The 24,996-nt window shown below is 43.8% G+C and overlaps 1 protein-coding gene across 2 annotated transcripts in view; it reads left to right on the top strand.

The window, feature by feature from the left end:
• Nucleotides 1-13,631, top strand: part of RNASEL (ribonuclease L) — a 59,133-nt gene extending 45,502 nt beyond the window's left edge. For both annotated transcript variants that reach the window (XM_029618587.1, XM_029618588.1), the window contains exons 6-7: nucleotides 396-541; nucleotides 12,983-13,631. In XM_029618587.1, coding sequence (XP_029474447.1) covers nucleotides 396-541; nucleotides 12,983-13,124 — 288 coding nt within the window. In that variant the 3' untranslated portion in view covers nucleotides 13,125-13,631. The remainder of the gene's footprint in view (nucleotides 1-395; nucleotides 542-12,982) is intronic.
• The last annotated feature ends 11,365 nt before the right edge of the window (nucleotides 13,632-24,996 follow it).

Genomic DNA, 24,996 nt, shown 5'->3' with positions numbered 1-24,996 from the left:
GGTCTATACAACAAAATGGCACTGGCCTTGGAGTCAGCTGGTTCCATTCTCAAACTGGGATCCAGCAGGACAGGGACAATTGGAGATTATTCCTGCCTCTCTGTTTTGCAGGAAGGGGTAAAAGACTTCTTAGGTGTGGCTTAAGAGAGAGGCCCAAGATGGGGAGGTTAATTTTGCTGTTTTGGCACTGGAAGAAGTGGGGGTGCAGTTTATTTTTTTTTTTTAATGTAATCTTTATTTTGGCTCATTAAATAAAACAAACTGAAATAAACATTAAATAAACCAAAAAATAAATAGAGAAACACCCAAAAAAAAAAAATGAAACAAAACATTTTTCCCGCACATCCTAATGCCTGCTGATCCTGAAACTTGATTTCTTGTTTAATATATCTTAGGTTGATCAGGAGATTCTGGATGACATGAACGGCTTCTATACAAAGCGTGCGAAGAATAAGAATAAGAAGTACTATCAGGACACAGTCACTGACCTGCTGAAGTTCATTAGAAACATGGGAGCTCACTTTGACGAGAAACCAGAAAAGTAAGTAATAACTACAGGATTTCCCGTCTGTAACGTGCTGGGAGCGCACAATACAGACGAGTAAGGCCATCCAGCGATACAGTCTCCAGTTTCACGCGTCCTTAGCGCTTCCTAAAATAGACACATAACCCTTTCCGCACCCAGCATGTAGATGATGTGTAAATGAACGAATTAGCTGTATAATGAAGGAATTAGCTATTCCCCTCCGATACTGTAACGGGCGCTGATATTATCTCCTTAGTAACCCGCTGTTTTGCCGCGGCCTTAACGTGTTAGTTTACCGCCTCCCCCTAGTAGGTGTTAGGACTGTGAGTCTTGTAGCAAACCCATCGACACCACTTAAAATACTGAAACACAATAAAACACAATAAAAAAAAAAGCGATACAGAGATGATCGAGAAAATGTAATGCTGTGGGACACATAAAAACCTGTCAGAAAAAAAAAATATTTTTTTTAAATACCTGTCGGAGGGCCGCGTGGGTCCAGGCGGGCGGCGGCGGGAGCCATGGAGCGAGTGGTCGCGTGTAAAATCTAGGCCGTGGGCGGGTGGGCGCCTGTTCCAAGCGGCGGCAGGGGCGGGTGGACGCGCGATAGTCTCAGACGGGCGGCAGGATCCGGGCAGAGGGAGCCAGCGGCGAAAACGGCCTCCTGCTCCCTCTGCCTGGATGAATGCACGGCAGCGCTCAATGCACGGCAGCGCTCAAGGCAGTCACAGCATGTGACTGCCTTGAGCGCTGAAATCGCACGGCCATTCATCCAGGCGGGGGCCGTGCATTCAACCAGGCAGAGGCTCCCTCTGCCTGGATGAATGGCCGTGCGATTTCAGCGCTCACTGCCTTGAGCGCTGAAATCGCACGGCCATTCCTTCACTGCCGTGCATTCATCCAGGCAGGCCGGCTCCCTCTGCCTGGATGAATGGCCGTGCGATTTCAGCGCTCAAGGCAGTCACGGCATGTGACTGCCTTGAGCACTGAAATCGCACGGAGGGGAGAATCGCACGGAAAGAAGAATCGCACGGAGAGGAGGGGAGGGGAGGATCGCACGGAGAGGAGGGGAGAGGAGGGGAGAGGAGAATCGCACGGAGAGGAGGGGAGGGGAGGATCGCACGGAGAGGAGAATCGCACGGAGAGGAGGGGAGGGGAGGATCGCACGGAGGAGAATCGCACGGAGAGGAGAAGGGACTACCGTAGCAGGCCCGAGCCTTGCTACTTTTTCGGTTTTTTGTTTTTTTTTTTGCTTCGGGAGGAGGGGACCGGATGGGGCTGCAGGAGACCGGACGGGCTGCACCGGCGACCGGACGGGCTGGACCGGAGACCGGACGGGGCCAGGGCAGGTAAGCGGGGGCTGGGGGAAAGTTTGCTGAGCATCGGGGAACATCTGGTACCTGTCATTTCAAATGTCATTTGAAATGACATTTGAAATAACAGATACCAGCGCGGCCGTGAAGCGTTAGGCCCGCGAACCCAGGATACTGTATAGGCGCTCTATACAGTAAAATGGGTTGCGCGGTCCTAACGCTTGCCTAAGGCTTCGCAGCCGCGGCATGCATTTGCATGCAATTTGAAGAGAGTATCGGGCGCTAAGTGAAGAGAACTGTGCGTGCGGGGAGGAAGGGTGCGCCTGACACTGCCGCACTGTTTCTACCGCGGCCTTACAGTATCGAGCTGACAGTCAGGAAGCTCTGTGCACCTGAAAGAATTTACTTCTAGTCTACAGTTCAAAATGAAGGCTGGGGTGGGAAGGGAATTTATACAAAGCAATAAAATTCTGGCAAACTTATTTAGTACAAAAAACTTAGATTGTAAGCCCTCTGGGGATAGAGAAATACCTACAGTACCTGAATGTAAACCGGTGTGATATCTCAGTTGAGATGAATGTCGATATATAAAAATAATAATAATAATAGTTCAAATGAGTGAATCTCCAGTGAAGTGTATGGGTAAAAAATGAGTGAAACCTCTTTGACATGGATTTTTTTTTCTAAGTGGAATGTAATAATTCCAAACATGTCGGCTCTCACTAATGAGATGAAAAGAAAAATCGTGGTCATTGCATGGTGACCTGATCTCCTTCCCATCAGTGGAGTCCTATGCATACAGGGACAATTTTGAATAGCTCATGCTGTTTACAATGAGTAAAGATATAATGATCACAGTTCTTCCTTTTAGGGGTTGATACCATTGCTCTTCCCTTTCATGCAGTAATATGCAGATATTAGAATAATTAGCAACTGTAGGGGCCAGTCAGGAAGCAGTTGATGACTTTCTGTATTTCATGGTGAATGTACACTGTGGCAATCCTACTGAATGTCGGAGAGCCTTGCCAGTTACTTTCACAAGAGTGTATTCTTTGAGTTGCACACCATGGAAATACAGTAGACTTGAACAGTGTTACCGTGTTTCCCCGAAAATAAGACAGTGTCTTATATTAATTTTTGCTACCAAAGATGCACTAGGCCTTATTTTCAGGGGATGTCTTATTTTTCCATGAAGAAGAATTCACATATATTGTTGAACAAAAAAATGAACATTTATGATATTCTGAATAGTTGTCTGGTTATGCTGGTTTGTGATGACAACTAACTGTGAATCCTGCAGGGTAAAAAAATCACAGCTGCATGCTCTGGTGTTCTGTGCGACGGGCATGCTCCCAAATAAAAACTTTGCTAGGTCTTACTTTCGGGGGAGGTCTTATATTTAGCAATTCAGCAAAACCTCTACTAGGTCTTATTTTTGGGGGATGTCTTATTTTCGGGGAAACAGGGTATAAATACAATTTTAAAAAATTATGTTAAAACAAAAGTTCTCTTTTGTTTTGGGATCTACCAATCTCATATTTGCTATTGATGTCCATTATGTGCCCTCGAAAGGCATAACTCAGTTCATTAGCAGAGGTCATCGCTTAAATTTATTTATTTATTTATTTTATTTATTTAACACTTTTATATACCAACCTTCATGAATAGATTCATATCAAATCGGTTTACATGGAGGAGCTGAGGGAGACAGAGACGTACATTGACGAGACCTTCAGGGACATAGTAGCTAAGTCCCAAATCCATTCTGGCAGCCCCAGTGCTGCCTTGGATCAGAAAGGTCTCCCAGTAGGAGAACATCACCCTGGTGTAGCAGGAAGTGATCCTGTAGCAAGGACCTGTTCTCCAGGTGATGTATTGTCCTCTCGCACTGAGGACAAGTCTCCCAGGGCTACTGCCTAGGAGGGAAGGGTTAAGCTGGCCATCATAGTTGGTGATTCGATTATTAGAAATGTAGATAGCAGGGTGGCTGGTGGACGTGAGGACCGCCTGGTAACTTGCCTGCCTGGTGCAAAGGTGGCAGACCTCACGCGTCACCTAGATAGGATTATAGACAGTGCTCGGGAGGAGCCGGCTGTCGTGGTACATGTGGGCACCAACGACATAGGAAAATGTGGGAGAGAGGTTCTGGAAGCCAAATTTAGGATTTTAGGTAGGAAGCTGAAATCCAGAACCTCCAGGGTGGCATTCTCTGAAATGCTTCCTGTTCCACTTCAGGTCCCCAGAGGGAGGCAGAGCTCCAGAGTTTCAATGCGTGGATGAGACGATGGTGCAGGGAAGAGGGATTCAGCTTTGTAAGGAACTGGGGAAACTTTTGGGGAAAGGGGAGACTTTTCCGAAAGGATGGGCTCCACCTTAACCAGAGTGGAACCAAGCTGCTGGCACTAACTTTCAAAAGGAGATAGAGCAGCTTTTAAACTAGAACAAGGGGGAAAGCTGATAGTCACTCAGAAGTGTATGGTTCAGAGAAATGTATCCTTGAAGGATACTAATGAAACAGGAGAGTTAGGGTATCCCAACAGAGAGGTTCCCATAAAAGGAAACATAGTTCATGTGCCTCTATGTAAAAATATCATCAAAGCTAATGATTTCCAAATTATCCCTAACAACTGAAAAGCAGGTTGTTAAAACAAGCAAAAAACACACTTTGAAATGTCTGTATGCCAATGCCAGAAGTCTAAGAAGTAAGATGGGAGAGTTAGAGTGTATAGCAGCAAATGATGAGATTGACATAATTGGCATCACAGAGACTTGGTGGAAGGAGGATAACCAATGGGACAGTGCTATATCAGGGTACAAATTATATTGCAATGATAGGGAGGATCAACTTAGTGGGGGTGTGGCACTTTATGTCCGGGAGGGTATAGAGTCCAACAGGATAAAGATCATACAAGAGAGTAAATACTCAGTAGAATCTATATCGGTAGAAATCCCATGTGTGTTGGGTAAGAGTATAGTGATAGGAGTATACTACCGTCCACCTGGACAAAATGGTCAGACAGATGATGAAATGCTAAGAGAAATCAGGGAAGCAAACCCATTTGGCAGTGCAATAATAATGGGAGATTTCAATTACCCCAATATAGACTGGGTAAATGTAACATCAGGACTTGCTAGAGACATAAAGTTCCTAGATGTAATAAATGATTGCTTCATGGAGCAATTGGTTCAGGAACCAACAAGAGAGGGAGCTATTTTAGATTTAATTCTTAGTGAAACGCAAGATTTGGTGAGAGAAGTAACGGTGGTGGGGCCACTTGGCAACAGTGATCATAACATGATCAAATTTAAACTAATAACTGGAAGGGGGACAATAAGTAAATCTGCAGCTCTAACACTAAATTTTAAAAAGGGAAACTTTGATAAAATGAGTAAAATAGTTAGAAAAAAACTGAATGGTGCAGCTGCAAAGGTTAAAAGTTTTAAACAGGCTTGGACATTGTTTAAAAATACAATCCTAGAGGCGCATTAAGAAAGGTGGAAGGAAGGCAAAACGATTACCATCATGGTTAAAAAGTGAGGTGAAAGAGGCTATTTTAGCCAAAAAAACATCCTTCAAAAATTGGAAGAAGGATCCATCCGAAGAAAATCTATTAGTTAAAATTTGTAACCTATCATTAAAATCAACCATTGTACCTGAAGACTGGAGGGTGGCCAATGTAACCTCAATATTTAAAAAAGGCTCCAGGGGCGATCCGGGTAACTATAGACCAATGAGCCTGACTTCAGTGCCGGGAAAAATAGTGGAAACTATTCTCAAGATCAAAATCGTAGAGCATATAGAAAGACATGATTTAATGGGACACAGTCAACATGGATTTACCCAAGGGAATTCTTGCCTAACAAATCTGCTTCATTTTTTGAAGGGGTTAATAAACATGTGGATAAAGGTGAACTGGTAGATGTAGTGTATTTGGATTTTCAGAAGGCGTTTGACAAAGTCCCTCAAGAGAGGCTTCTAAGAAAACTAAAAAGTCATGGGATAGGAGGTGATGTCCTTTCGTGGATTACAAACTGGTTAAAAGACAGGAAACAGAGAGTAGGATTAAATGGTCAATTTTCTCAGTGGAAAAGGGTAAACAGTGGAGTGCCTCAGGGATCTGTATTTGGACCGGTGCTTTTCAATATATATATAAATGATCTGGAAAGGAATACGAGTGAGGTTATCAAATTTGCGAATGATACAAAATTATTCAGAGTAGTTAAATCACAAGTAGACTGTGATACATTACAGGAGGACCTTGCAAAACTGGAAGATTGGGTATCCAAATGGCAGATGAAATTTAATGTGGACAAGTGCAAGGTGTTGCATATAGAGAAAAATAACCCTTGCTGTAGTTACATGATGTTAGGTTCCATATTAGGAGCTACCACCCAGGAAAAAGATCTAGGCATCATAGTGGATAATACATTAAAATCGTCGGCTCAGTGTGCTGCAGCAGTCAAAAAAGCAAATAGAATGTTAGGAATTATTAGGAAGGGAATGGTTAATAGAACGGAAAATGTCATAATTCCTCTGTATCGCTCCATGGTGAGAACGCACCTTGAATACTGTGTACAATTCTGGTCGCCGCATCTCAAAAAATATATAGTTGCGATGGAGATGGTACAGAGAAGGGCAACCAAAATGATAAAGGGGATGGAACAGCTCCCCTATGAGGAAAGGCTGAAGAGGTTAGGGCTGTTCAGCTTAGAGAAGAGACAGCTGAGGGGGGATATGATTGAGGTCTTTAAGATCATGAGAGGTCTTGAACGAGTAGATGTGACTCGGTTATTTACACTTTCGAATAATAGAAGGACTAGGGGACATTCCATGAAGTTAGCAAGTAGCACATTTAAGACTAATCAGAGAAAATTCTTTTTCATTCAGCGCACAATAAAGCTCTGGAATTTGTTGCCAGAGGATGCGGATAGAGCAGTTAATGTAGCTGGGTTCAAAAAAGGTTTGGATAAGTTCTTGGAGGAGAAGTCCATTAATGGCTATTAATCAGTTATACTTAGGGAATAGCCACTGCTATTAATTGCATCAGTAGCATGGGTTCTTTTTAGTGTTTGGGTAAATGCCAGGTTCTTGTGGCCTGGTTTTGGCCTCTGTTGGAAACAGGATGCTGGGCTTGATGGACCCTTGGTCTGACCCAGCATGGCAATTTCTTATGTTCTTAAACATAGGGCCTAACTGAATAAACCATTTAACAAGAGGCAAAAAGTTACATATAAGAAGGAGAGTTAAATAAAAGGAAGGTAATCATGACTTGGATAGTTTTCCACCAAGAGGTTCAAACACATCACAGACTATAATAAAGTAAAAGTCAACTTTACATGCAACAGGACTAAGAGCTTTCAAACATCACCTACGTTTCAGCTTTGAGTGACAGCAGCCTATGCCATTCCATAGATTAGAAATCATAACCAGGAGGTTTGGTTAAAGAAGGGAGTGATATAAGAAGGTCGGTCAACATTCAGAGTGCCATAAATACCCAGTGGTGCAACAGCAGCAGAAGAGAGGGAAAGGCCTGGCAGGGCCACCATAGCCGAAGAAAGGAAGGAGACAGGCCTCAGTGGGGCTGCTGACAGAGTTTATTCTTCTAGCAGCTGAACAAAGGAAGGCAAGAGAGAGACCCCCAGAGGGTCCAGTAGTGGAGCCCATCCTATTGGCAGCTGATGAAGGAGAGAGAGATCCAGGTGTGGCCGCCAGGCAGAACCCATCCCACCAGCAGCTGAAGACATCAAGGAGAGATTTCCTAATGTGAGTGAGTGAATCAATATGTGAGTGAGAGAGACAGAGCATGTGTGAGAGAGTGAATGTGTGAAAGTGAGGGAGCATGTGTGTGTATGTGTGCATGAGTTGTGTAAGAGAGAGGGAGTGAGTGTGTGAGTGATCATGTGTGAGAGAATGAACATGTGCATGTTAGTGTGTGTGTATATGAAAGCAAAGAAAGTTTGTGCATCCCTCCAACCTCACTCACTAATCCACAACAATATCAGAGTGAATAAAACATAAAGGTTTTCAGATATGGAGAGCAGGGGATTTATTTGTTTTAATTATTGGGTGTTATTTGATGTGTCTACTGTTTTGAAATATGTTATTGGTACTTGGGAAATTTTTTTTAAAGTTTGGGGTAGATTTTAAAAAGGTGCGCGCACTACCCGGCACGCGCACACGCACACCCAATTTTATAACATGCGTGCACAGGCGCGCATGTTATAAAATCCGGGGTCGGCGCATGCAAGGGGTGCACAATTGTGCACCTTGCGCGTGCCGAGCCGCACTGCCTTCCTCCGTTCCCTTCCCCCTATCCTAACCTTCCCATCCCTTCCCCTAATCTTCCCCCCCAGCCCTACTCTAACCCCCCCCCCCGACTCTTGTCTTACCTTTGCGCCTGCCTCTGGCTCTGACACTCTTCCCCCCCCCCCCCCCCCGACTCCAGTGAGTCTCAGACAGGGGTGGATTGGCCTATCGGGGGATCAGGCTTCTCCCGGTGGACCGGTCGCTCCCATCACGTGATTTTATTTTTTTTTTAAACTTCCCGGCCAAAGACAAGAAGAGGGTCTGCTGGCGCTGCGGCCCGAAGAGAAACCTGCCGGCAGGGCCGGTGGAAGCACTAGGCCTAGGCCTGGGGCGCTGCGAGCAGTGGTATCCCGAGGGGAGCCAATGCCCCCGGGCGCAGGGAGGCTCATTCGGCACAGCGACAGGCAGATGGGCAGGGCCATGGTGAGGCTCACGTCATCACGGCCCGAAGAAAAAGATCGTGTTTAAACGCGCTGATGCTCCTCCTCCTTCCTGCCTGTGCGGCCCCGGAAGTAAACGTTGCCAGAGCCGCGTGGGCAGGAGGAGGAGGAGCATCAGCACGTGCAGAAGAGGAGTAGCGCTTACAGGCCGAGAAGAGGAAGAGGCCCGGTAGCAGGGCCGCCGCGACCCGAGAAGATCAGGGCCGCTGCAGAGCCCATCCTGTGGCGACACGCGAAGAGGAGGCCCAGAGGTGAGAGAGGCTGAGGGTCTGTAGAGTGTGTGTGTGTGCGTGTATGAGATGAGTTGAGAGATTGTGTGTGAGAGTGAGGACCTGAATGTTTGCAGAGACAGCATGTGCTTGAGCAAGACAGCATGTGGGAGTGAGAGAGAGCCTGTGTATGTGAGAGTCAGACAGCATTTGCCAGTGAGAGACTGTATGTATGAATGATTTTATATGAGAGAGAGCATGTGAGTGAGAGCCTGTGTATGTGTGAAAGAGAGAAATGCATGTGAGAATGAGAACCTGACTGTGTGTTTGAGGGAAGAAGATGGAGAGAAAAGAAACAGAAAAAAAGACAATATAAAAGGAATTGGCAAAAAAAATACGAAAGGGAAGGTGAAAAAAAATGTCTGTGACCAACCAATTAGAAAAGGAAGATCAGACAGCAAAGGTAAAAAAAAAATAAATTACTTTTTAGTGATTGGCACATGTAATCTTTGGGAATGTGCAAGAATAGCACTTTCTCTATGCGGATCGCACAATGTACGAGATCAGCATGAAGGAAGTGGAAACCCACGGGACCTGCACAGAGGAGGCAGCAGAATGGGCTTCAGTGTCAGTAGCAGCAATCTGCACCTCCCCAATAGCCATGCGGCATCAGTGACAATGGCAGCAGAGGAATGAGAGAGGTTCCGAGGTTGCTGGCAAAAGAGAGGGGGTCTGGCTTTAGTGTGTGCATGTGTATGAATGGAAGTCTGCCTGGGGGTGTATGTGTGTGAATACATGGATGCCTGCCTGGGGGTCTGTGTGTGTGTGAGAATGAATGTGTGCATGCCTGGGGGATGGGAAGGGAGTGGTGGGAAAATTAATGGGAGCCTGCTGGGGGGTCAGTGTGTGTGTGTGTGTGTGTGTGAGAATGACTGGGAGCTTGCCTGGGTGTGTGTGTTTGTGTGTATGTGAGGGAGCCAGTGAGTGTGAGAGCATGAGTGTGTATGAGAAAATCCAAGGGAGTAAGAGTTTGTGTGTGGAGGGGGAGAGAGTGTCTTAGAGCCTGAGGGTGTGTCAGTGTCAGCGAGAGGTTATGGTGGATATAAGAGCATGAATGTGTATGTATATGACAGTGTATGTGTGAGAGAGAATGGACATGTGAGTATGTGTGAGAGAGAGAGGATAACCTCCTAATCCTCGACGATATCAGGGTGACTGGAAATTAAGAGCTCCCACAGAAGGGGACAGCAGGGGCTTTTTAAAATCCTTATTAGTTTTAATTATTGAATATTATTTGATGTCTGCTCTTTTTGAAATAATTTATTGGTGTTATATGCAAATTTTTGAAAATTTCCCTGAGATAAATTACTGGAGGTTCTATTCATCAGCAGTTTTGAAATATATATTTTTAGTATGATTTTCCTATTGTGATGTTTTATAGTTCTTGATTTTATTTTTGATGTTTTATGAGGAATGATGGTATTTTCTGGTTTTTCCATTGCTGCATTACATACAGTCTAACTTGTGATTTCCAGTTCAGTTTGTTTGTGCATTTCTGAGTATATTTTATGGTCCCTTTATTCTGTATTTCGAGACTCACCAAATTGTATGTGTAATTGGGTACCCATGGGCCAGTATGGAGAAAAATCCCCCGGGCCACTCTTTTCCCACAATCCGCCCCTGGTCTCAGAACCCTGACTTGTACACCCTTATGCTATCCTCAGCTGAGTGAGTCCAAGTCCTGGAATCACAGCTACAGCAGAACCCAAGGGAAAGATACAGTATTGGAGGTAAAATTATTCTAAGCACAAGAAAGAGTGGGATCTTGGGATAATTGTACCTGATGATCTTAAAGTGGCCAAATAAGTGGATAAAGTGATGGTAAAAGCCAGAAAGACGCTTGGCTACATAGGGAGAAGGACGGTCAGCAGAAAAAGGGAGGTGATATTGCCCCTGTATAGGTCCCTGGTGAGACCTCACTTGGAATACTGTGGAGACTGCACCTTCAAAAGAATGTAAACATGAAGGCTGAGAATCTGGTATGCTAATACTTTTGGAATACCCGTTGTACTTGTGAAGATTTACTCTGACAGAGGTTATTCCCATGGATTCTGTGTATGCAGTATTTATATTTTTTACCTGTACTGCCCTTGGCATTTGATGCCTAGCTTGAACCCCTAGACAGCCAGTTAAACCTCTACCCCGACTGCAGATATCAGATAAACTTGGTTACCAAAAACATGTATTTGAATGTTTATTTCAACACTCACAGTAGATGAGAAGGTCCCAAGAATAGCCAAACAGGTTGATGAGACTGATACAGCTGTAATAGGTTTCTCTGAAAGCTGACAGTAGCTGAGGGTTAATAGTACATAAGAGGTTAAAGGATGATGCTTCTCAGAGCCTGAAAGAGGATGAGAACAAGCTGTTAGCCTGCCAAGAGCCTTCTTTCAACTGAAAGACTCTTAGGAAATAAACTGTCTCAGGCCTTTCTTGGGTCAAGAGACCAATAGGAAGAAGAAAAAGGCATAGAGGGGCGATAGAGCAAACAGGAACTGACCCAATAGGAATTTCAGTAACATTCAAACATTAACCAATCAGGGCAGGGAATTTAAAACCCTGTAGAAAAGTCTAAGCTGTGTAATATCACAAAATGACATTGGGTGGCAGCATAATAAAGAAACATATACATACACTCTAGAAGCAGGACACTGCCTCAGCCTATCTGTGTATAGTGGCTGGATTAACACCAGAAATAAAATTAATGCTTTGTGTTTCATCTAAAAGTGGTAAGACTCTACTTAATGTTTTGAAGCTGCCAGCTCTACAGAATGGAGGTACGGCCAAGGTTCATGGAGGGGAGGATGATGGTGATTCTCCATAACCAGTCTAGAGAATGGAAATCTGCTCCTGCTGAATCCATAAGGGGCCACTTCACCATCTGCATAACTCCTCGGTTGGAACCCAGTAAACACATTTGGGAGATGGACCCTTTCCAAAAAGGGGAAAACCTCCAATCATTTTTTGTACTGTGGTAGGGGGTTACACCTGCTTAAACACAAGGATGGTAACTTTCAAACTGATGCATCAGCTTCGCACCCAGAGAAGTGGCAATTTTATAACATGCGTGCACAAATTATAAAATAGCCTAGGCACGCATATATGTTTGTCTGATTTTAAGCTTCTGCATGCCCAGCAGTGTAAAGTCCCCCAAGTTAACCTAGACCCCTCAAACACTTCCTAGATACCTGTACATTTAATAATTCAAACTTACACCTCATCCATAGCAGAAGTAAATTTACGCAGCACTAGACCGGAGCACGCATTCAGGCACGTAGGTACTTGAGTACGCATCTGCTGCCCCTGCCCCGGAATGCCCATGCCCCTCACACATTCTGCACCTTTTTTTCCCCGATGCCATTTTGGCATGTGCCTGGCTTTTTAAAATTCAGCTTTAAGATCTTTAACTTCCTCCTGAATGTCCTATGACAGCTGTCTGTCCATAATTTATCGGGGAGTGTGTCTCAGATTGTGGGATCTGCTACTGAGAATGTTCACTAGTGTGTTTCACATAAATGATGGGATATCTAACTAATTTTGTCCTGATCTGTGGATGCGACGGAACATAGGTCTTTAACATTTCTCCAATGCTGGCTAGTACTAAGGCATTTAATGCCTTGTGAATCAATATCATAAACTTGAACTAAGCACATCTTTGAACGTGTAGCCAGTGTAGTGCTTGCAAGATGGGAAACGTGGTCACTGCATCTTATAGGGACCTACACACGTGCTACTGCATTTTGTGCCACCTGAAGTGAGTTTAATGTTGATAGTGGTAAGCTTATATACGTTTCTCTGTTAAACTGTTAGCTTGTGTTTCATTGTTAAACTGTTCCTACACATGTTCTAATGTTACAATGTAAAATGGTACGACTCCCGTCTTGCCTCTTTCCAGTTATAATGTGAACCGATGTGATGTACCCCAACGAATGTCGGTATATAAAAGCAAACAAATAAATAAATAAATAAATATATCCTATCTTATCTTATATAAGAAATTTTGATTGTGATTATGCGACTAATGTTTAGTATTTGTTGTTTTCCTCGGCATCCAAACAGATGCAAATTAAATTTTCTATGTGGGGAAAAGCAACCATATATACTAAATTGTTGTTCTTTTCTTCCAGAATAAAGAAGATCATTGGTGACCCCTGTCAATATTTTCTCAAGACGTTTCCAGATCTCACAGTTTACGTCTATGAAACTCTGCGACAAATGAAATATGATAAGCATTTTCCAAAACCATCAAGTTCTCCCTTGAAGATGTAATTACATACACTCCAGTTTATGATTCAAAGAGGCCTAACCACCTGAAAAGGTTAACAAAGGACTATGGGGAAGGGGAGTGCAATGTTCCAGACTATTGCTAGATCGCATTAGCACCCAGGGCACTATTTAGTGAACTCTGGTTGATGTTTTATTGTGAGAAAAGTTTGTTGATTGCAAATTATTTTGTAATCTTCCACTAACTGTTCTATAGTAGCACCTCTTAAGGCCATTCGTTCATTTTAAAAATTCTATTATTAAACGATTCTTTAACACACTATTTAAAAATATTGTGCTGCAGCGGTTATTAAGTCACAGCCAAACATCTCTCCTCCTTGTGCATGCTTAGGATTCTCTTTTTACTATCTTATTACAGTCTATGGGGTAATCTAATGAAGGTATAGAGAAAAATAACCCATGCTATAATTACACAATGTTGGGTTCCATATTAGGTGCTACAACCCAAGAAAGAGATCCAGGCGTCATAGTGGATAACACATTGAAATCGTTGGTTCAGTGTGCTGCGGCAGTCATAAAAGCAAACAGTATGTTGGGAATTATTAGAAAGGGAATGATGAATAAAACGGAACATGCCATAATGCCTCTATATCGCTCCATGGTGAGACCACACCTTGAATACTGTGTACAATTCTGGTCGCCGCATCTCAAAAAAGATATAATTGCAATGGAGAAGGTACAGAGAAGGGCTACCAAAATGATAAGGGGAATGGAACAGCTCCCCTATGAGGAAAGACTAAAGAGGTTAGGACTTTTCAGCTTGGAGAAGAGACGGCTGAGGGGGGACATGATAGAGGTGTTTAAAATCATGAGAGGTCTAGAACGGGTAGATGTGAATCGGTTATTTACTCTTTCGGATATTAGAAAGACTAGGTGGCCCTCCATGAAGTTAGCATGTGGCACATTTAAAACTAATCGGAGAAAGTTCTTTTTTACTCAATGCACATTTAAACTCTGGAATTTGTTGCCAGAGGATGTGGTTAGTGCAGTTAGTGTAGCTGTGTTTAAAAAAGGATTGGATAAGTTCTTGGAGGAGAAGTCCATTACCTGCTATTAATTAAGTTGACTTAGAAAATAGCCACTGCTTTTACTAGCAACGGTAACATGGAATAGACTTAATTTTTGGGCAGTTGCCAGATTCTTATGGCCTGGATTGCCCACTGTTGGAAACAGGATGCTGGGCTTGATGGACCCTTGGTCTGACCCAGTATGGCATGTTCTTATGTTTACTGAATACCCTTGTTCTTCTTTGAAATGTTCTTTTTGAGGTCCATATTCAAAAGCATCTAGCCAGCTAATTCAGAAATTAGGTGGCAAAATTAATATTTTGGCACACACAGTACTGTATTTGATTACATTCTAGCCAGCTAATAAGTTAGGGGTGCTCTAGGGACATAACTGGGAGGAGTTGAGTTAGCCAACTAAGGGGGTCATTTTCTAAGGAGTTACCGCAGGAGATAAATTCGCGCTAACAGCCGTTAACGTGATTTGCGAATGCAAATTCTTAATTTAGTATTCAGGGGGGTGGAGTTTATGTAAAGTTATCGTGTGCGGCGAAACGGCCGCAGTGGTAGCGCGGCTCCTAACGCGGCCAATAGCTACAACCCTTTCATTCGCGATACAGGCCGGTAAAGGAGTATCGCGGTTCACGATATTCCCAGACAGCCCGTTTCAGTATATATATGAGAGAGAGAGAGAGAGCGAGCCGTCCTATAATGCCTATGCCCTAGACAGGTATTTGTATCCCTATGGGAGGGCCACCTAGTAACTCGAGGTGGGGATTAGGTATGAGCGTAGGGGGTTGTGGGCCACTTTCACATTCAACATGAGACCTACGGAAAGAACAGTGGTCTCTAGTGAAGATTTGCTGGCCGTCGGAGTGAGGACACTCACTCCAAGAAAAGATTTGGGCAACGTTCTCTCAACCTAGCTATTGTTAAATTATGTTGTCGCGGTGGGTGATGGACTACTTTATTGAAACTGTCTTGTCTTACCACCTCTGCAAATGTGTAAATCACTGGGTCTATGGGTCCCGGTGGTACCCATGTTGATCGCGGGGTCAGTTCCTCCCCTTGTTGGATGTGCCTGTCAGTGTGTGCAAAAACAGTTTCAGTTGAAGTTGTCTGATAAATCTGTGCAGAAATTTTTCACCCTCAAAAGCTGTATATTGATTCACTGGGGCAAATGACAAGCCCTTGTTTAATACTGACTCCTGTGCTGCTGTCAGTGGTGTGGAGGATATATTGATGACCCCTTCTACCAGGGCTCCTGTTGTTTGTTCCTGGTTTGTCTGGTGCGGCCATATAGCCGTCTTGTGTTGCTTTGATTGTCCTTTATTCGTTTGTCGTCTTTGCGGCCTGTGGCTTGCCCTAAAAAATGAGTATCTGTTTCTGCACCTTGATCTTCTCCGGGTCTATCAGTGGTGCGTTTCCTTGTTCTCTGATCTTCCTCTGACGAATCATCGGAGGAACCTGCAAAGGTCACTTTGGGTTTCCGATATCTCTGGCTTGACATCCAGAGATATACGTTCCCCTTCTTATAGTCACCTTCATCCCGTGTGAACTTGGTGAGTTTGAATTGTTTCAATTCTTCTCTGAATTTGTCCATCTGTTCCTGGGCCGAAACCACGCCCCCGGGCCCGCCCCCGAAACGCCGCATCCCGCCCCCAAAACGCCGCGTCGATCGGCCCCGCCCCCTGACATGCCCCCAACAAAAAACCCCGGGACTTACGCGAGTCCTGGGGCTCTGCGCGCGCCGGCAGGCCTATGGAAAATAGGCGCGCCGGCGCGCAAGGCCCTGCTCGCGTAAATCCGGGCGGATTAACGCGAGCAGGGCTTTTAAAATCCGCCCCAAAGCGTCCTTTGTTCTGGTTAGTTCTATATACTCAACAAGGTCACTAGTTTGGCAAGCATAAGTGAAATCTATCAGCATTACTAAAAGACAATAAGAACAGTGTGCAGTTTCTCTATCCTATTCATAAGCTTTAGTGCAGGCAGCAGACCCTTTGTGAAGCAGGTTATTCTGGTACATGGAGTCCTGGGGTTAGACGTTGCTGTGGTGTGTATTTCACTGTAAAGGTGTCATTGTCATTGCTGATGATGTCAAACTCTAAATCTTCTCCTTCATGGATAGGGGTCCCAAAGCAGATCCCACCCCCAAATCTCAAACCCCAGGCTGAAAGTGCCTGCATTAACTGGCCCTGGGTAAGAACTGCAGATTCCCAACAGAGCGAACAGACAGGAAATGTCCAACACTTTCCCATGGGTACAGTTTTGAAAAGATGGCCAGCTTTTGAAAAAATATTGAAAGTTGCAGATGTTTTTAATTTATTTTTTAAAAATTTCTGAATCGTTCTTTTCCATTAAAAAAAAAATCGCTTCCTCATACCCTTAGGAGGACTTGGAGGAGCAATTACATTTTAGGGGAAGTGTACTCAGAAAGGCAGCGGCTGTGTTGGAAGGGAGCCCAGGACAGGAAGGCGTAAGAGGTCTTTGTAGCCGCCAAAGCAGATTCCACATCCCACCCCAAATTTGAAACAGGCTCAAAGCTGCCCTGCTGGGCGAGAACAACTTGGACGTCCCGACTCTGGACATCCCCAGGTTGGACATCCCCAGGTTGGACGTCCAACTCTGGATGTCCCCAATGTTAGACTTCCCCAGGTTGGGCGTCCCTTCTTTGGACGTTCCCAATGTTGGATGTCCCCACTTCCGGATGTCCTGAATCTGGACATCCCCACTTCCGGACGTCCGACTCTAGATGACCCCAGGTTGGACGTCCGACTCTGGACGACCCCAATGTTGGATGTCCCCAATGTTAGATGTCCGACTCTGGATGACCCCAGGTTGGACGTTCAACTCTGGACATCCCCAATGTTGGACGTCCACAATGTTGGAAGTCCCCAAGTTGGACGTCCCGACTTCTGGACGTCCCCAGGTTGGACGTCCGACTCTGGTCGTCCCCAATGTTGGACGTCCTGACTTCCAGATGTCCAAGTTGAGCACGTCCAACTCTCCCAGGAGGGGTTTGAGATTTGGGGTGGGATGTGGGATCTGATTTGGGACCCCTATCTGGACCTGCTCAACCTCCCACATGGCGGCTAGATAGACCTCGCTCTGATACCTGTCCTGGGCCCCCTTCCATCACAGCCGCTGAGTACACACTTCCTGAGTACACTCCCCCTGGAATGTAATTGCCCCTCTGAGTTCTCCCTAAGGGTACAAGGAAGCGATTGGGGTGGGGTGTGGGATCTGTTTTGGGATGCCTATCCAGACCTGCTGAACCTCCCACATGTCGGCTAGATATGCCTCTCGCTGCTATCGGTCTTTTCGATTAAAAAAAAAACTAAATCGCTTCCTCTTTCCCTTAGGGAGGTGCAATTACATTCTAGGGGCAGTGTATTCAGGAGGGCAGCGGCTGTGATGGAAGGAGGCCCAGGACAGGTAGCAGCTAAAGGTCTTTGTAGCCTCCATGTGGGAGATTCAGCACGTCTGGTGAGGGGTCCCATAGTAGATCCCACCCCCAAATCTCAAACCCCAGGCTGAAAGCGCCCGCATTAACTGGACCTGGGTGAGAACTGCAGATTCCAAGCAGAGAGAACAGACAGGAAATGTCCAACACTTCCCCATGGGTACAGATTTGAAAAGATGGCCAACTTTTGAAAAAATATTGAAAGTCGCGAATGTCTTTAATTTATTTTTTTAAAATTTCTGAATCGTTCTTTTCCATTAAAAAAAAAAATCGCAATTCCGCAAGCTCATCGGCCTCCAAAGCGGCAGGTATGTGTGTTCCCAGTGTTGGGCTTTCACCAGTTTCTGCTGCAACTATTCCTTCCCGGCAAGATCTTTTCTCTCCAAAATCTTGCAGCAGCTCTTTCAACTCCGCCTCTTACCACTGACCTCTGACGCTGAGGATGGGACGGCGTCTCTGGCTCGCCGGGACTAAGCAAAATCTCTTTAGCCTGAGGCATGGGCGTTCGCTCTCCACCCAGGCCTCCCGCGGCTCTCGCTCCCAGCTCTTTCGGGGTTGACGCGTAGAAGGTAGAAATAGTTGTTTGTTTCAAATCTTCTGAATCTGAATTCGCTAGGCTCTCTCGAAGACGAGCCTTGCATTTGGTATGAGGCATTCTTTAGGCAATATAGGCAAAATTTCTAGAGGATGACTCGCAGCTCCTTCAACAGCATCTCATGCAGTCACCATCTTGAACACGCCCTCCAATAAACATGTTGCGGGAACATGGAAGGGACTCTGTAACCGGGACCGTGGATAGGGGTGAGTTACCTCAACCTTTAACTCCCTTTTTGGTTAGACCAGAAGCAATTACAAATGAAGCAAATATGGGAAGCACTAGCAGCAATTGAGAGTGCTATTGTAAATTTTTCTAAAACACTATCTGTGGTTGCGAAAAACTCAGTTGAGAATGAAGGAAAATTGCAAGTTCAAGAAAGAAAGATTGGAACTGTGGAAGAAAAGATTAAAACTATAGAAAATCATCATCAGAGGATGTCTCAGAAGGAAATAATACAAGATAAGAGACTAGAAAACATTGAAAACTCCTTGAGGAGTTTAAATGTAAGAGTAACGAATTTTCCACGAATAGATCATGTTGCACCTTTGGATCTATTTAAAGAATATTTGAATAAGATTTTAAAGATTCCGCAAGAAGCAGCCCCTCTGATAACTAGAGCATATTTCTTACCACAGAGAAATAGAGAACAGCAGCGACAACAGCAATTGAATGTTTCAGCATTACTAGAGTTAAGTAGTAATGAAGAAATTACTACGAGAGGAATATTATTAGTAACATCTGCATTTACTTCAGAGAAAAATAATATTATGAGATTGTTTTTTCGCAATAGCCAAGAACTGTTTCGGGGACAAAAGATATGGATGTTTCCTGATATCACGAGGCCTACCCAAGAGAGGAGAAAAGAAATTCCTGGAGATGAGAGAGGAAGCTGTGTTAAAATGTTCAAAGTTCACTTTAAGATATCCCTGTAAATGTATTCAAAGAAGATTCAAATTTAGATGTCCTGCATAGGAATACACTGATTGTATCATTTATAACAACTAAAGATATAAACAGTATAATGAAAACATATTTTAAGAAATTTCCTACAAGCTTTCATGGCCAAGTAGTAAAATTGTATCCGGATCTAGCGCCAATCACTAGAATCAGGCGAAGAGAATTTCTAGCCTTACGGCAACAGATGATTTCACTGGGATTTACATTCTTTTTACGGTATCCTTGTAGGTGTGAAGTAAAGAAGGGAGAACATGCATAATATTTTTTCAGATAGATCAGATTCAACAATTCATAGAGGCCCAACAATCTATGGTTTCAGCAGTAGTACCTATAGCAGAGTCATCTCCTTCAAATGTAATACCAAATAGTGAGTAACTTAACAGGGCCATATGTATGTAAGTAGTCCAATTGACTAGGTTATGGTTTACTTATTATTATATTCTCAGATAAATATCTCCATATCTTACTTTAGTTCCTAAATCAGCCTCTTTTTTTTTGTCCTAATGAAAGTTGATATTTTGTTTTAGGAGTTCAGATGCACAATTTAAGATGGATTTCTTAATTGAAATTACTTTTGAGAATTATCGATGGATTTGTTATGATCTGAATTGTTTATGTTTTCCTGTATATGTGAAATGAAAATAACATAAATAAAGAATTAAAAAAAAAAAAAAGTTCAAAGTTCACTTTAAGATATCCCTGTAAATGTATTATTAAATATCAAAGTTTTTCCTATGTGTTCTTTGAGCCATCACAGCTCCGTTTTTTTCTTAGTTCTCACCCTGAACCAATCCATACGGTACAGAATGGCAATGAGTAAGGGTTTCATCCGGTCGCCTGGAATTCCTATTATTGTTTAGAGATAACATTCACTTTATAGTTCTTTAAGCACACAACCCCCACTTAATTTCCTTTTGCACAGTGGTATTATAGAAAATATTATGGAGGGACTGACCTGCTCGTGAGGAGGCAAGGAAGGATTTCCAACCCGGCTATCCTTTTCCGGTAAAAGTCAAGAAAATCTGACTCACTTGATCCCGGAGCTGTGGAGGAGGGGCGTGACGTCATATCCACTCTGCATCGGGACACTGCCTATAAAATCTGGCTTACAGCGGAGCGCAGTTGACACCGGCGCGTGGCTTTGTTTGAGAAAAGTGACCGAGAAGGAAATCGCTATAACTTCTATCATCTGAATCCTCACGAAGCTCAGTCCCTCAGAGAAAGAGCCTATTGTTCTATTTTAAAGGGTAGGGTGAGTAGAACCCTTTAAGTTTTGTTTGCAATAAGTTTTTCTTGAAATTATTAATGCCGCATTCTAAAAGAAAGGGGAAAGTACGCAAGGGATCCTCGACTCCACGTGTGCCGACCCAAGGGCAGGCGACGCTTAGAGAGTTCTACCCCGCGGTAGGGGCTTCTCCAGGAGAGTCGGTTGGGAAGATGGAACAGGAGCAGTTACCTGAACCCCCTCGATGAGACATCTCTGAGCCCTGGAGCACCAGAGACTCCCTCCCCACCAGCTCATGACAGAACAGCAGGTTCTGTGGACTCCCTGGGTCCGATGTTGTCCCAGAGGGAGGAAACGGTCGAAGGAGGACTTTCTGTTAAAATGTCTGGGCAAATTCAAGGTGACAGTGTACTGCATGCCTTGAAGGAAATAAACATCGGGATTGCGAAGGGAACACGTTGTTCTCCTCAACTGTCCACGGAAGGAAGAGAACAGACTGATTTGGGCATTTCAGAAAATAGTTTTCAGAGGTTACCAGCAAATATACCACAGATTACATTGCTAAATAAACCAGATACAGTGACTTTGGATGTTTTATGGAATGCTGTATCTGTGATTGAGAAAGCTATAGTATCACTGACACAAGCGTTTCAAAGCTTCCAGGATCAATCCATTGTTGTAAATCCGGTGGTTTTAGCAAACTTTAATAAGTTACAGGAATTGGATAGTAAGGTTTTGCAGATGAAAGGGGTACAGGATGGCCTAATTCAGGGGGAACTAAGGACAGATAAAACAATTGAAAATCTGAAAAACAATCTTAGATAAAATAATCTAAGATTGATGAATTTTCCTAAGTGCAAAATAATTTCACCCAAGGAGCAATTTAATAAATATTTAAAACAGGTTTTATCTTTTTCCTCTATTAATCTACCCTCAATTTCAAAAATATTTTTTCTACCAGAAGTAAATAAGAGAGGAGATAGGAAAACAGATGGAGAATTGGTTAGACAAAATTTAGAGACACTGTCCCCATTAGAAGATCTATCTGCTTTTTTAGAAACCTCTCAGGAGGAACAGATTGAGAGGAGGGGAATATTATTAGTAACATTTAGTACATTGGTTGAAAGAGATAATGTATTAAAAAGCTTCTATAAAAATAGAGACAAAATGTACTTGGGAGAAAAGATATGGATGTACCCGGATATTATTAGATCAACTCAGATACGTAGGAAGAAATTTCTGAATTTATGTCCTAGAGCCCGCTCCTTAGGTGCACAAATATTAATAAAATTTCCCTGTAAGTGTGTTTTAACGTTAAATAATACAAGGTATATTTTTTTGGAGCCAGATCAGTAGGAGATATTTCTAGATTCAAAAAAGGAAATAACCCAAACAACCTGAGACTTCTGGTAATTAAATTGAAATAACCCAACCACCCTTATATTTCACTTATATTATAAGGAGATATCCAATTATAAGAAGGGAGCAAACTGCACTCAGCAAATAGTATACAATCCCGAAAAGAGTGCAAGAAGCAATATAGGTCCAATACTTTCTAATCCAAAATGTATTTATTTTAATTTTTAAAAGTTCAAGGAGGCCACTCCAAATATCAAAACATATACAAGTGATAGACTGCTTCAGGGTCCCCCGACACGGACCCCGTGTTTCGCCCGAAGGCTGCGTCGGGAGGGACAGTCTGTGAAGTTAACGAAAGCTACAAAAGACAACAATACGTCAGTATTAAGAAAGGACCAATTTAAGGGTACAGAGTATATCTAAAAGCGCCGAAACACATACCTTAAAGACAGCTGAGGAATTCATACAGCTTAAACGGCAGGGAGGGCGGGCGGTCAGACTAAATACAGCGTTTTTAAAAAGGAGGTTTTGGCGCGGTTTTGAACCGCCAATCACAACGCAAGGCAGCTAACCAATCAAACAGGAGCAACTCCGCATTAACGAAATGGATACAGAATTATGTCACACTGGTTACAAAAAGTACTGCCACTCAATTTCGTTGTTCAATCCTGCTGGATGCAGGCTATTAAGTGTAAATATCCATTTCTGCTCTCTACGGGTAAGGATTTCTGAAAAGTTCCCGCCCCGGCTTGGTGGGAGAAGTAAATCAATTACAAGGAACTTTAAGTCATCCTCAGTGTGTCCTGCTTGTTGCCAATGAGAAACTACAGGGGCAGTGTCTCGGCCAGTACGGATATTCGACCGATGTTCAATGATACGAGTACGTATCTGTCTAGTAGTTTTACCCACGTACAGTTTTGGACAAGGACACAAGATCACATAGATTACTCCTCGTGAATGACAGGTGGTAGAAAATTTTAGAGTAAATTTTTTATGTGTAATGGGATGTTCGAAGCTATTAGTAGAGATAACAAAGGGACACACTGAGCATTGTCCACAGGGTTGATGGCCAGAAAAGGTTCCTGAATTCTGAGGGAGAGTAGATTGGAAATGTGAGTGGACAAGCATGTTTCTTAAATTTTTCCCCCGACAGAAAGAGAAACGTAAAGGAAAATTACACTTAATAGCCTGCATCCAGCAGGATTGAACAACGAAATTGAGTGGCAGTACTTTTTGTAACCAGTGTGACATAATTCTGTATCCATTTCGTTAATGCGGAGTTGCTCCTGTTTGATTGGTTAGCTGCCTTGCGTTGTGATTGGCGGTTCAAAACCGCGCCAAAACCTCCTTTTTAAAAACGCTGTGTTTAGTCTGACCGCCCGCCCTCCCTGCCGTTTAAGCTGTATGAATTCCTCAGCTGTCTTTAAGGTATGTGTTTCGGCGCTTTTAGATATACTCTGTACCCTTAACTTGGTCCTTTCTTAATACTGACGTATTGTTGTCTTTTGTAGCTTTCGTTAACTTCACAGACTGTCCCTCCCGACGCAGCCTTCGGGCGAAACACGGGGTCCGTGTCGGGGGACCCTGAAGCAGTCACTTGTATATGTTTTGATAATTGGAGTGGCCTCCTTGAACTTTTAAAAATTAAAATAAATACATTTTGGATTAGAAAGTATTGGACCTATATTGCTTCTTGCACTCTTTTCGGGATTGTATACTTATATTATAAGGAACACATTATTAATAATGCTCCCATGTTTTTCCATAATTAGGCTCTTTCTAATTTCATAGTATATTGAAGGTGAAATACACAAACTTACTGCAATGTGCTATTAGGTGTATTTTCTTTTTTCCTTTTTTAACTGCTTTATGGAAAATTAAAGTTGTTATATTGCAGTTCTGTAATGTGCTGTACCTGAATTGTAAGGTATGTAATCCTTATTTGTAATTCATTAAAAAGTAATAAAGAGATAATAAAAAAAAAAAGAAAATATTATGGAAAAATGTAAATTGAAATATTGCTTATGTTATTTACAACTGGATACCACTTATCTATTGTCACAATGTATAAATTGTGTAAAATTAAAATTCAATAAAAAAAAAATCAAAAAAAAAAAATCGCTTCCTCATACCCTTAGGAGGACTCAGAGGAACAATTAAATTCTAGGGGCATTGTACTCAGGAAGGCAGCGGCTGTGTTGGAAGGGAGCCCAGGACAGGAAGGCGCAAGAGATCTTTGTAGCCACCAAAGCAGATTCCACATCCCACCCCAAATTTCAAACAGGCTCAAAGCTACCCTGCTGGGCGAGAACAACTTGGATGTCCCGACTCTGGACGTCGCCAGGTTGGACATCCAACTCTGGACGTCCCCAGGTTGGACATCCAAATCTGGATGTCCCCAATGTTGGACGACCCCAGGTTGGACATCCGACTCTGGACGTCCCCAATGTTGGACATCCCCACTTCCGGACATCCCGACTCTGGATGTCCCTAGGTTGGACATCCGACTCTGGACGTCCCCAGGTTGGGCATCCAAATCTGGATGTCCCCAATGTTGGACGACCCCAGGTTGGACGTCCGACTCTGGACGTCCCCAATGTTGGACATCCCCCACTTCCGGACATCCCGACTCTGGATGTCCCTAGGTTGGACATCCCCAATGATGGATGTCCCCTCTAGACGTCCCTACTTCCGGACGTCCTGAGTCTGGACGTCCCCAATGTTGGACATCCCGACTTCCGGACTTCCAAGTTGAGCATGTCCAACTCTCCCAGGAGGGCTTTGAGATTTTGGGTGGGATGTGGGATCTGCTTTGGGACCCCTATCTGGACCTGCTCAGTCTCCCACATGGCAACTAGATAGACCTCTCGTTGATACCTGTCCTGGAGCCCCCTTTCATCACAGCCGCTGAGTACACACTTCCCCCCCTTTCATCACAGCCGCTGAGTACACACTTCCTGAGTACACTCCCCCTGGAATGTAATTGCCCCTCCGAGTCCTCCCTAAGGGTACGAGGAAGCGATTGGGGTGGGATCTGCTTTGGGATGCGTATCCAGACCTGCTGAACCTCTCACAAACTCACCTCCCTGCCCAGTCTCTGTCTCTCACACACTCACCCCAGTCACCTACCTGCCCAGTCTCTGTCTCTCACACACATTTTGCGTACAGCCCCAAAGCTGTGTTCCTCTTTAATTTCGCAGTGGCAGATTTCCTAGTGCTGCGGCTGCCTTCTCAGCCGCACTGAATCAGCA

The sequence above is a fragment of the Rhinatrema bivittatum genome, chromosome 10, assembly GCF_901001135.1.
Source record: "Rhinatrema bivittatum chromosome 10, aRhiBiv1.1, whole genome shotgun sequence".
Lineage (NCBI taxonomy): Eukaryota > Metazoa > Chordata > Amphibia > Gymnophiona > Rhinatrematidae > Rhinatrema > Rhinatrema bivittatum.
Note: the sequence above shows the minus strand (reverse complement) of the source record. Positions and strands in the feature narration are given on the sequence as shown.